Source organism: Camelina sativa, chromosome 15 (genome assembly GCF_000633955.1).
Source record: "Camelina sativa cultivar DH55 chromosome 15, Cs, whole genome shotgun sequence".
Lineage (NCBI taxonomy): Eukaryota > Viridiplantae > Streptophyta > Magnoliopsida > Brassicales > Brassicaceae > Camelina > Camelina sativa.
Window position 1 is genome coordinate 28,956,245 of NC_025699.1, and position 12,295 is coordinate 28,968,539.

The 12,295-nt window shown below is 40.0% G+C and overlaps 4 protein-coding genes across 7 annotated transcripts; 2 read left to right on the forward strand and 2 right to left on the reverse strand.

Moving 5' to 3' along the window:
- On the forward strand, positions 55-726 carry LOC104747812. The gene has a single exon (XM_010469509.2). The coding sequence runs from the start codon at positions 214-216 to the stop codon at positions 592-594; it is 381 nt and encodes a 126-aa protein (XP_010467811.1). The 5' UTR covers positions 55-213; the 3' UTR covers positions 595-726.
- On the reverse strand, positions 592-2,826 carry LOC104747810 (serine/threonine-protein kinase 19). 4 transcript variants are annotated; one of them, XM_010469506.2, is made up of 9 exons: positions 2,661-2,809; positions 2,487-2,560; positions 2,231-2,311; positions 1,832-1,924; positions 1,466-1,585; positions 1,308-1,379; positions 1,144-1,221; positions 823-1,059; positions 592-683 (listed from the first exon to the last, which is right to left on the reverse strand). In XM_010469506.2, exons 1-8 carry the CDS (start codon positions 2,794-2,796, stop codon positions 868-870), a joined length of 846 nt encoding a protein of 281 aa, XP_010467808.1. In that variant the 5' UTR covers positions 2,797-2,809; the 3' UTR covers positions 592-683; positions 823-867. The 4 variants fall into 4 exon arrangements, with proteins under 4 accessions (XP_010467808.1, XP_010467809.1, XP_010467807.1 ...); XM_010469507.2 differs by having other exon boundaries at positions 593-678; XM_010469505.2 differs by lacking the exon at positions 592-683 and having other exon boundaries at positions 752-1,059; positions 2,661-2,826.
- On the reverse strand, positions 3,102-4,206 carry LOC104747813 (H/ACA ribonucleoprotein complex subunit 3-like protein). The gene is made up of 4 exons (XM_010469510.2): positions 4,120-4,206; positions 3,950-4,020; positions 3,450-3,492; positions 3,102-3,347 (listed from the first exon to the last, which is right to left on the reverse strand). Exons 2-4 carry the CDS (start codon positions 4,001-4,003, stop codon positions 3,250-3,252), a joined length of 195 nt encoding a protein of 64 aa, XP_010467812.1. The 5' UTR covers positions 4,004-4,020; positions 4,120-4,206; the 3' UTR covers positions 3,102-3,249.
- On the forward strand, positions 4,330-5,295 carry LOC104747814. Its single transcript, XM_010469512.2, has 2 exons — positions 4,330-4,529; positions 5,109-5,295. Exons 1-2 carry the CDS (start codon positions 4,431-4,433, stop codon positions 5,190-5,192), a joined length of 183 nt encoding a protein of 60 aa, XP_010467814.1. The 5' UTR covers positions 4,330-4,430; the 3' UTR covers positions 5,193-5,295.

The following is a 12,295-nucleotide window of genomic DNA, read 5'->3' on the forward strand; positions in this document are numbered from 1 at the left end:
ATTAGGTTAAGGAAGCAGCGTAGAGATTAAGCAAAGAAGTGGAATATTTTGTTGGCTGCTTTTGTCTTGTCTTGCGTCCGAGCTAAGCTAAACACAAACTTTCTATATAATCCTATCTCTACTTATCCACCTTTGCCTTTATCCACCAAGTTTTTGAGCTAATCTCTCATCTCTCTTCTTCACTCTCCCTCTCATTCTCAACTATCCCAAGTCATGTCTTGCCTGAGAATTAGGCTTCTCCCCGCCAAAAGAGCTTGGAAGAGCTTCACTGCCAACTTCCACAAATTTCGGAGATCCAAAACCAAGCACAAACATTTCTACCGTTCAAGCCAAGGATCCGGAAAGAAACGTCGGGACAGAGATTCCCGTATTTTTTTCATCTGTCTAAAGAGAGGTTGTTTGTTCAAGAAGAAACGCAAAGCTGTTGTATACGTTGATAAGCTCTTCAGAGAACCTATGGCAGTATCCAGTTGGATTCCAGCAAAGCAGTGGAAGCCAAAGGAAGAATTGTTTCCAGAGAAGGGAATAGACGAAAGAGCTGAAGAGTTCATCACTAGAGTGAAAGCAGAGATTCTCGCTTCACGCAACTTGTAGTATCAATCATCAAACACAATGTATCAAGACTTGATACATTGTGTATAATAATACTTCTGTGTATAATAAATAGACCAACTCCAACTGTTCTGTACAAAATTATTATCTTTGGCTTTTAGCTCGAGTCTGTAATTATTATTCTTATAAATCCTATAGATATTCCTTTAACAATAGTAAAAAGCTAAACCAATGAGTAATGGTTGTGCAAGTATTTCTGAAAAGTGTCACCTGATTCTGAGATTGCCCGTTTAATGAGAAACCAGCACCAGCATTTTAGTCCTTTGGAATCCGAACAATCAGGCCAGAAGTTGTCTGAACAGTTTTCAGGTGACCTGAGCCAATGAGATCACGTATGTGAAATCTCACATCGAGAGGAGAGAACCGGAGCCGTTTCTTTTCAAGCTCGGCCAAGAACATCTCTTTATGTCGCTTGCGCTTTATCAATGAGAGGAGTTCGTTCCTTCCCTGGTTGTTATATTGAGAGTAATTAAAAGGTTCTGAGGCAATCAATTGGAAGGAAGAAACTGATAAAAGTATTTTCAAAGGTACCTGCAATAGACCCTTCCACAGTTTACCGATACTTGGAATCGCAAACCAGTACATGTCCGGATCGATAAGTTGGCGTGTCTGAGATAAATTGGTATTTATAGTTAAAAGAGGGAAATAGATACATGGAGGAGCAGATATAAGTAGGAGTATAACTCTTTACTTACGAGAAGACCTGCGTTAATTAAGAGAGTGATGTGTGCATCCTTCACATTTCCGCCCAATGACAACAGTGAAAACTGCAATGATAGCGTGTGAAAACTGAAAACTTTGGGCATCTACTGTATGTAGACAAAAACAGGTAAAATGAATAAAATTGACTTACTAGCTCATGATGTCCAATACTAGGTTCAAGTTTTGAATCAAGGACATGCCCTTTGAACCACTTGAAAATCTCAAGATCACTTTGTTTCTTCTCTTCCATCCTCTTCACTATTCGATCTACCTAACATATGGATTACAAGAAAATGATAAAGGATTATTGCTTTTCAATGTTGTTGTCCATAGATATTGATTAGCTAAAAATTGGAAAGACCATCCACTCTCTACAACGAATTACCAATAGTAAGAAATCAAAACTATTTGAGACCGTAGCCTTACCTCGCCTATCGCCATTTAAAACACAGGTACCAATTAACTAAAGCTAATGTAAACTACACATGAACCTAATGATATGCAGCAAAATACCAACCTGGTTAAGATAGTCATCCAAAAAGATAACTGCATGATCATCTTGTCCAGTGTTGAGTTTGAAAACACGAACAACTTTCTCCCTTCGTAAACACTGCACCAAAGTTCAAAAAGTGATCATCCCAAAGAACTCTAGCAAACCCAACAGAGATGATAAAAGATTGATACGAACATTGGACAGGCAAAGATACCAATAGCAAATTAGTTCACCAAATTAAACCACAAAGATGAAAAACAACGATACAAACGCAAATGGCGATGGTTCTAAACTTACCAGGACACACCTTACATACAGAGGTTATAATTTCAATTGTTCAATGGCACATGTCATTTTAATAAAGGTTTCATTCTTCAAACCTTTATAAGTACAAAATGATGCATTAGAGTAGAAAGAGCATACCTCTAATTCTCTATCGACTTGGGTTCTATCATTGACGCTACTGTATAACTGCGACTGTAAAATGAAGGGTGGAACCGAAGCCTGAAAACAGATGAACAGAGGCAGGAATGAGAATCACCATCAATGTACAAAGAGATTGACAAGAAAAAAAGGAGACACTTTTAACTAATCTTCATATGGTTTCAGAGTAAGAGAATGTCCAATTCAAGTGAATGCGACTTTCAATAACAATATTTTTAGTGATATGGAATCGAACCTGGTCAATACGAGGAAACTGAGCTCGCATCATTCTTAGTGCAACAGATGTGTCGCTAAAGGTGAGTTCATCCTCTGATTACGAACAGAGCAACAACCAATCATGAATTAGTAGAGTTTACAATCTCTCCGCATTACCACCCAAAAAAAAAGTCAAAAAGATTTTGAAACTCACCGAGAGGAAGACATTGATCCTCAGACACTGCACCATCTTCAACTGCAGCGTGACTACAACCCACTTCTTCGTCATCTTCCTCTCCCCGGCGTTTCTTTGCTCCGGAGGCGGACGGTTCCGGATTTGTTCTCTTCATTGGTTTTTTACTTTTTTTGTTTTTCTTGCAGAAAAAGACCAAACTGTTTTTTACCAACGAGGGAAGGGACACTTTTTAATGGGCCTTGAACAAATGGGCCGCAACTTAATTTTTCGAGAGTAATCATTTTTTACTGTGTTGCTGATCTCTGGTGAGCTGTGATGGCGATTCTGTGTTTTTGGTTCCTTGCTTTAGCCATTAATGAAGTTTTTAGTTGACAAGAAAAGAACAAATTCACTCCGGTATATTGGTTTTAATCAAAATTGGGCACTATCAGATTCTCAATGTAAATAAAGGTTAACGAGGAGGATAAGTAAATTGATCTCTTAACTCACTATGTGTATTTGAAGACATTACAAAGAAAGACACACGGTTCAAGTCAACATTTCATTAAGAGACAACCATAGCAGCAATTAAAAGCAACGATAAAAACCAACACAAGCATGCTCTTCATCAGTACTTGACAGGTGCATTCTGGGTCGGTAGGAGACCAAATCGCTTCTTCAACGCGACTCTCTGCTTTGAGTATTTATCGTCAGGGGAGAACCGGGCTGCAATTTGCTCAAATGATTTAATAATGGTGTACTTTTTTTATGAATCAAACAATGTAGTAAAAAATAACACAAAATGGTCTCAAATGCAAGGACTCTCACCTGGATGAGCAGATTCAGTAGCTAGCCCTAGCGGTGATTCCTTCTGCACAATTAGTTTTAATCATTTGTAAGCTCAAATTAAACTCAAATAACAAAACTCATAGAACAAGTAGTAACAAGCATGTGGTTCTTTTTGAAACTCTATAAAGATAGAAGAAACCAAGCTCATTGTCTATCAAAATGCTTCTATATATACTATAAGAACTCAATGTCCGAAAGAACTTCTATCTTCCTAGGTTTAGACAAAACAAACAGCAAATGTTAAGACTAAAAGCAGACATGACAAAAGCAAAACTGAACCCAATGTGTTGAGAAGAACTTCTATCAATTTTTAATAAAATTACGCAGACAAAACAAAAGTTTCTAGTGTGTACTTTAATTTTTTTAAACCCTAACAAAACAGAGATTTGTTTTTGAATCCTAAAACACACAAGAACAAAATACAAAACACAAATTAAGCATATAAAAGAGAAGAGATGAGTATAATAAAGTGAAGGTACCTTAGTGGTGTAAACCTTCTCACCCTTCTCGTTGATATAGCACTGAAGATACATCGTCGTCTTTCAAATCCCTGTGGAGATAATTAAAGTTAAGAACTGACGAAAACGAAAAATACAAAAGTAAGAAAACCTGAATTAAGAAAGATTACTCCTTTAAACAGAGATCGTACCTCAGAGAGATGTTTCTTGGTTCTGAATTTTTTTTTTGGAGACGGAGAAGCTGATTAGGGTTTTGCTGGAGCAGACAGTAGCAGAGGTTTTACGGCGACACTCGTCAATGTGTATATATAAAGTTCTCGAAAGAAAAAAACTAAAATGGGCTTTGAATAAAAAACTTATAAGCCCAATATGAGCCTACTTCTATTAAAGAGCCCATTTAGTTACACGTGTGAGAGAAAACGCTACGGCGAGTCTCTAAAGGTAATTTTTCCGATATACGATTCTCCGGCGAAAGAAAAAAGAAAAAGAAAAAGAGGAATCGATGAAGAAGACCCCGGCGAGATCGAACGAAGCTGGTAAATCTCAGAAACCTCCATTCAGACCTGCCGTAGATGACACCAAACCTGTTCTTCAGGACCCCGTAAGTATCTCTATTCCTTTTTGATTTCGACATCGTGTGTTTCGATGTCCTTAACGATGCTACTTGAGCTAAAGATCACTTCTTTACTCTCGGGTTTTGTTACTTTAACCGAGTTTTGGATTTTTCGATATATGATTTGATAAGATCAATCTCCCTTTTTTTTTTTTTTTTCTTTTTGTCTAAAACTTCCTATGGGTTAGTTTGGAATGTGAAATTTAATTGATTGATTGAAGAATGTAGATGGAATTAGGAAAAGAGATCATCACTCATCAGCAATAAGAGCCAAATAGTGAAAGTTCACACTCCTTTTAACAACTTCCATTTGAATGGATGAATACATATTCTAGTTACAAAGAGCATCGTTTTCGCTATGTAGAGATTGGTCTGATCCTAAAGTGTACTACATCATTTTGTGCTAATTGTTCAAGTGTACATGTAACAACATCTATTTCTATCATCCATCTAAGGTTAGACTGATTCTGGAGGCCAATGGGGTTTCTTTGGGTTTTTATTTGTCTTCTGTTATGTTGAATGATTTTGTGGATCTTAATGCAGTTTGTATTTGTTTCTTCTCCTTAGATTCTGAGATCCGATCCAATGGAGACAGAAGAAGCTGTGCTGAGATTGCCTCCTTTCCCAGTGATCAGGCCATCTGAATCGTAGCTGCTCGGATTAACTAGGTCTTTTTTATCTCATTTGTTGACTGTTTTGACATTTTGAGTTTTGTTGGTGATTGTGAATGGGGTTGTTGATGCCTGCTTGATAAGTTGTAACTAACAATCCCAGATTTTTTTTTTTGAATCTAATGTTAAATTATATTCAAAAGAAAAATAAACTTATTGTTACATTGTTTAAAGCCAAAAACGTATTTAAAACTGTTTGTTTAAAGATCTTGACATAGTATCAAGGAGGATAAAATCTGGCTGCAAACCAAAATTGAATGCGGGTATCGCCTCCATCCCCAAGTGTGCTCATACGGTTGCGTACATTCTTGTCAATCATCTTCACGAGCTTTGCCGGTGTCGACAGTGTTTCCCCATGGCGTATGTTATTGCGTTCTTGCCAGAGAGCATGTATAGTGTTTTGAAAAGTATACCCCAAGAGAAATTTTTGTGTTGTGTCCAGTGCCGTGTCCTCAAGTAAAGCCATGACCTCTGTCCATATAGCCGTGAACTTGGTTGATAATAGACCTCTCACCAGAGCCTCCCATACTTGCTGTGAGTAGGGACATTAAAAAAATAAGTGTTCTCTTGTCTCCATCATGCAACTGTAGAGAACACAACCTATGTTTGCGTTTGTGTTCCAAAGAAGCATTCTATCTCCTGTTGAGATTCTGTTCTTTACCATCAACCATGTTATGAAAGCATACTTTGGAGTGGCATGGGGAAACCAAATAGCTTTGTAGCCTGCCATCTGCGGATGAGTAGTGCAAATGTTTAACCAGGTATTCTTTGTGTTGAACTGCTTTTGGTAAATATCGTTCCTTCCTTTCCACCAAGCTACATCATCTTCTGGGGATCGATGGAGAGTGGTGAGGCGGATTTCTTCCTCAATTGCGGTGAAGAGAGAGTTTCGGTGTGTTCTTCGTCGTGTCATGTTCATCACTGCAGCTAGAGAGCTCGATTTCGGGATTCCAAGATCAAGAAAACCTCGTTCTCCAACTTTCTCTATTAGACAACCGAGAGGACACCAGTAGTCAAACCAAAAAGACGTGGATTCACCATTTTTAACCTGAACTCGATGAAAATATTTTGCTCTCTCTCTGTATTTTAGTAGTTTCTTCCAAATCCATGATCCATTGGTGGTGTTATCCCTTTCAGTCCATATGGAACCACTTCGAATCAAATATTTCTTCACCCAGTCCACCCAAAGTGGGCCATTAGCAGATAGAATCCACCATAGCAGTTTCAGAACACTCACCTGATTTGCTTCTTCGATCGATCTCAGGCCTAAACCCCCTTCACTCTTTGGTCGACAGACCTCTGACCATGCGACTTTCGTTTTGTTTGTGTTTAAAGATGGACCAGACCATAAGAAAGCTGAGCACAATTTATCTATCTCGCGTATACAGGCTTTGGGAAGTCTAAAAGCAGAGATCCAAAAGTTTGTGACACTGAATATCACGGACCGTAATAGTTGCAGACGTCCCGCGAAAGACAACGTCCTTGCTGTCCACGAACTTATTTGCAGCCGGATCTTCTCCAATAAGGGTGAATAGCCAGCAGCAGACATTCTCTTAGGGAGTAGAGGTAAACCCAAATACCTTACCGGGAGAGTGCCATTGGCGAAAGGAAATTGATCAAGGATTGCTTCTCTCTGTTCCTATGAGACACCTGCCATATAGATTGTAGATTTTTCCAGACTAATGTGGAGACCAGTGTGCACTGCAAAATCCTCAAAAACCTTTAAAACCCCTGTGATCGATGCTTTTTCCCCCTCAACAAAGACCATCAGATCATCAGCAAAGCATAAATGGGTTAACTTCAGAAGTATACATTTCGGGTGGTAGCCAAATTCCTTATTTCCAGCTGCATGGTCTAGTTTACGAGAGAGGACGTTCATGCAAATTACAAAGAGGTAGGGGCTGAGAGAACAACCTTGACGGAGGCCGCGCAAGCTACCAAAATAGCCTGCTAACTCGCCACTGACTTGTACAGAAAAGGATACAGTTGTAACACATGTCTGGATCCAGTTTACGTATTGCTCAGGGAAATCAAGGGCTCGCAGAGTGTTAAGGAGGAAAATCCACTGAACCGAGTCAAAAGCTTTTGATATGTCAATTTGCATGGCACATCTTGGTGAGCTGTTTCCTTATGATAATCTTTGATGACCTCTGTGGCAAGAAGAATTTTTTCCATGAGCAATCTATCTTTGATGAAAGCAGATTGGTTTGGAGATATGAACTTTGGGAGCACAATCTTTAACCTATTGGCAAGGATCTTTGAGATGACCTTGTAGAGAACGTTGCAGCATGAAATTGGTCGGTAATCTCTCATCACCGTAGCCTTCTTCTTTTTGGGAATAAGGGCTAAGATGGTGGAATTGACTCATTTTGGTAAGAAGCCAGTTTTAAAGAAAGATTGTATTGCCACGAGAAAATCTGCTCCCACAGTAGGCCATGAGTGTTTAAAAAATTCAACATTAAACCCGTCTGGACCCGGAGATTTATTGTTCGGCATTGCAAAGAGAACCCGTCGAACCTCCTCCTCAGTGACCTCATGAATAAGTAGGTTTTTATCACTTTCATCACATTTCAAATCTAAAATACCCTCCAACTCCTCACAAGACCAACCAACATAGTCTGCAGGCGTGTGAGTGAGAAAAGCTTTGAAATATCGTTCTGCTTCAAGCTTGATTTGGTCATGAGTACGGGCGATGCTACCATCGTCACATTTGATTTCCTTGATATTGTTTCGGATTTCTCTTAGAGTAGCAGCTGCGTGAAAAGCCTTGTTGTTTTGATCACCAACCTTGAGCCAGTGAAGTTTTGCCCTCTGTTTCAAAAAACTTTCCTCAATTTCAGCGAGTCGTTGCCAGGATTCACATGCATCAGCCTCAAGAGCAACCGTATGCGATGAAGGGTGTGACATAGTCTGTGTCTGCAGGTCGCAAATTCGTTTAAAAGCATCCTTAGTACGTGTGGAGATATGTCCTACCGTCTGCTTCCCCAGTAATCTCAAGTACGGGTTTAAGCTCTTTAACTTCTTTGATAAACGATGCATTGCCGAAGTTGAGTGGAACAGAGGAGAAGACTGACTCCATCTTTGTGCAAGCTCGGTATGGAAATCCGGATGGGAGGTGATTGCATTGACAAACTTAAAAGGTCGCTTTACCCTTTTTTTCTTCTCCCGAAATGTAAAATCTGCATCTCATATGATCCGAAACACCACCTGGTTCAAAGACTAAGTATGATTGATTGTACTGATGGATCCATTGTTTACTGACCAAGACCCTATCCAACTTCTTGCAAATAACCCCATCGTGTCTTTTGTTGCTCTAGGTAAACCTCGGACCTTGGTAGCTCATATCCGTGAGCTCACATAATCTTACTAAATTCTGAAAATCTCGCATACCAGGAGAAATAGATGGATTGGAGCCGTATAGAGAGTGGTCATCACCCTCAAGTATCTCGTTGAAATCACCACAAAGGAGCCATGGTTTATCCTTCAACAGAGGAGAGTCATTATGGTGTTGTAAGTCCTCCCAAAGAGATTTCCTGTCTGCAGCAAGGTTTGCAGCATAGATAAAAGAGACAAAAACCTCATCCTGCCTCCCATCAATAAGGATCGAAACGGTAATCAGCTGTGATGTTTTATAGATTGGTGTAACCCTCACGTTATTTCTCCAAACCACCCAAAGTCTACCAAGCCGATGCTCTTCATAGTTTGAGAGTGTGGACCAGTCTGCAAACACCGAACGTACTACTTTATCCATTCTACGCGCCTTCACTTTCGTTTCGATTAAACATCCAAAGTCAAAATGCCCTTGTGATGTCCAATCTCGGACTACTTTATGCTTTTCTTGTTTATTAAAACCCCTGATATTCCAGAAGAAACCAGACATCAGAGATTTTTTGAGGTTTGACGTGTTGTCATTGTTCTAGGGATCTGGATCCTAGAATTCTGTTGTGCATCTTTGGAGAGAAATCGATGACCCTCTTTTGAAGCCCGAGGCAGAGAGGGTCTCAACACTCCCGTTCCCACTGTGTCAGTCTTTGGTTCCTCCTCTATGGGTTTATGATTCTGTTTCTCTGTAAGAACTTCCCCATTGTCTGTAACTTCCCCATTGTCTGTAGCTTCCCCATTGTCTGTAACTCCCTCCGTTTTATCCTCCAACACTTTCTCACCCTTCTCCCCTTTATCACTAAGACAAGAAAAGGAGTTACTCATAATGAACACCTCCCCAAAACGCAAATCTTGAGCTTTTGCAGGACTGCGGATGCTCTTTGTTGGAGTACACCAGCCAGGTTCCACATGCTCCCAGACAACATCATCCTCTACTGTAGTCCTGGTTTCCTCCTGCGGCTTCCCATGAGTTGTCTCATTGGTCGCCTGTGCAGTTGGCGTAACGTCCCCTGGACTCTGTTTTTCCTTATTACCACTTTTAGGCTCTGCATACAATCGGCAGCCAAATGACCCCACTTGGAACATGTCGAGCACCGTGGGGGTAACCAAGGGTAGACAAATTCCACAACCGTATCTCCAGACTTGAAAGAAAAACGTTTTGGCAGAGGCTTTGTTAAATCCACTTCAACAAACACTTTTGCCTCATCAAAAGACTTACACGCCACAGTATCAGAATGTAGTTTCTTTGGTGTCCCTAAAGGGCTAGTGATAGCACTCAGGACCTTCCATGAGAAATACTTTGCCGGAACATTCTTCACTATGACCCATAAAGGGACAGTTGTCATGTCTTCCTGCTCAGCTTCTGCAATGGGGGTCCACTTGGTTAACACCACATGAACGCCACACAGATTCCACATACCCCTGTTTAAAACACGCAGCCGTGTACGTTCATCAGGAATACGAAACCTTACTGTCGTGTTGTCAACAGCAATAACATCGATCTTCAAAGACTTGTCCCCCAAAGTCCAAATCTTATTTACCAGAGCATGAATACCACCCACAAAAGGTGCCTTTGCAAGAAATTTGCCCACAAGAAAGTCTTCCCATAAGGGGTGAGCATCCTGGAAAACACTATCCGGTATCCTTACAGTCGGCATACCATCCACATCTTCGATATCCAGAGGCACCTTCTCCATCTCCTCTGTGTTTTTAACCATCGAAACCCATGAACGTTTCTCGGTGATGGTAGGGGCTGTTTTGTGCATCACCCGAGTAGGTCCCGGAGCACTCACAGCTTGTGTACCCACTAGTCCATCAACGTTGTAAACCGTCTGCAAAACCCTCTGGTCCGTAACCTTCTCTACACTGTTAACCACATTAGGAACCACTACCCCTCCCGCAACATTGTCCTCCATCATCCTCAACTCACCTTGGTCCGTTAGATCCGGCAGCACCGGCGGAGTATCCTCTGGCAGCATCGGAACGTGGGCGTGAAGCAAAAAACCCTAGATCGCTTTTTTTTTTGCCACCAGAGCAAAACGCTGCGTTTTCTGTAGTTGAAAAAATCAACAATCCCAGATATATATTTAATAAATGTAGACACAGCTTTAAGATCAGAAAAATGATTCAGTATTAGAGGCAGCATATACATATCTGTAGACACACCCACAGTAAATTTCAATTGAAGTCTCAAAGCATTCATTGTCTCGTATTAGAGTTTGTTGTTTTCTTTTTCTTTGTTTTCAATAGTTTTGATGCGACTGTCGTTGTTAGTATTGTTTCAGCTTAATAAACAAAAGAGAACCACCGTTCTACTATATGACTTGTGTTCTGCTGCTGTAACTTCTGACTGCGGTAGACTGTTTTGTCTGTTCAATACATTTCTCCTCACATGGGAGTTTTAGTTGCAACGACTCAGGGCTAAAATGGTCTTCTGCTTTTATCTATATCTTATATAATAAGAGAAGTTTCTTCTAAACTTTGTTTGAGGTGATGATTTCTAGGTCATGCGAAGGGGGCCAGTCCAAGATCGTACTGTTCCTCTACAAAGATAATAGACGCTCTCAACGGCCATTATCTCGAATGAGCCAAACTAGTATTTGCAGTGAATCCCCCTGTTAAGTAGTCATGCATTACACATCTGGCACTTTATATAGTTGACACTTGTCCATTGCTAATTAAATATAGCCACAATTGTCACCTTAATCCCTTGGTAATTAAAAAATTTGCCTTAACAAACAAACATATGGGATCTGAACATGCAGCCCTTGTGTTTCTTTTCCTCCCATACAGTATTTAAATTGAAATTCAAATTTAGTTTTCGTTTTGCATTCTGCTTTTGAAAACGTAACGTCTTGCCATCAAAGTAAATTAAGTCATTTGATAATTGCTATCTTATTTATTTCCAATTAAATATAAGTAATCTGTTTTCCATATAATTATAATCCAATATAATTCAATTTCTGATTACTTTTATTATTATTATAATCTCTCTCCCTCAATCTATTCGGAATCAACACCCCCATCCCACACACTAACTATGCTTTTAAAATTGTTACAACCTAAAAAAATTGCTCTCTACTCTACTCTAGAGTTACTCTCTAACGATGACCACCGGTAAAAATATGATTGTTTTTGGGAAGCTCCATACTTTAGAAGAAACAATCTCTTACTCAGCTTTAAATGTCTCTTTCTAGACGAAAATGTAAATCAACTACCTAATCCACACCACACCTATCTCACCTACTATATATTAAAAACTTCCTCTCTAACTAATTTTTTACTTGCTTTCAGACATGCAACTCGCCTATCTAAGTTTGAAGATCTGTTGATTCGGGAAAAGCAGTGCCTCTCTTTGGGAAAAAATTTGTAACACCCGCAAACCAAATTTGTGGTATTTTGGTAAGGGTGTCGATCGACACCTTCTCGTGAGGCATCGATCGACACCAGTTATGGCCGGTTTGGTCGGTTCAATTTTAATTGTCCGATTTGCGTGGTTGGTTTAGGGAATCCCTAAATCGAGTGTAAAAGAGGGGCAACGACCTAGGGTCGTGTTTTTGGGTTATTTGGCCGCTTTTAGAGAAAAAGAAAGAGAGAAAAGTGTTCTTGAGATTGTGAGGGAGATTGAGAGATTTCTTGGCTGTTCTTGAGAGATTGGAGGCTGGGAAGGTGCTAGAAGCTTGCTAGGAGTGAGGGATTCGT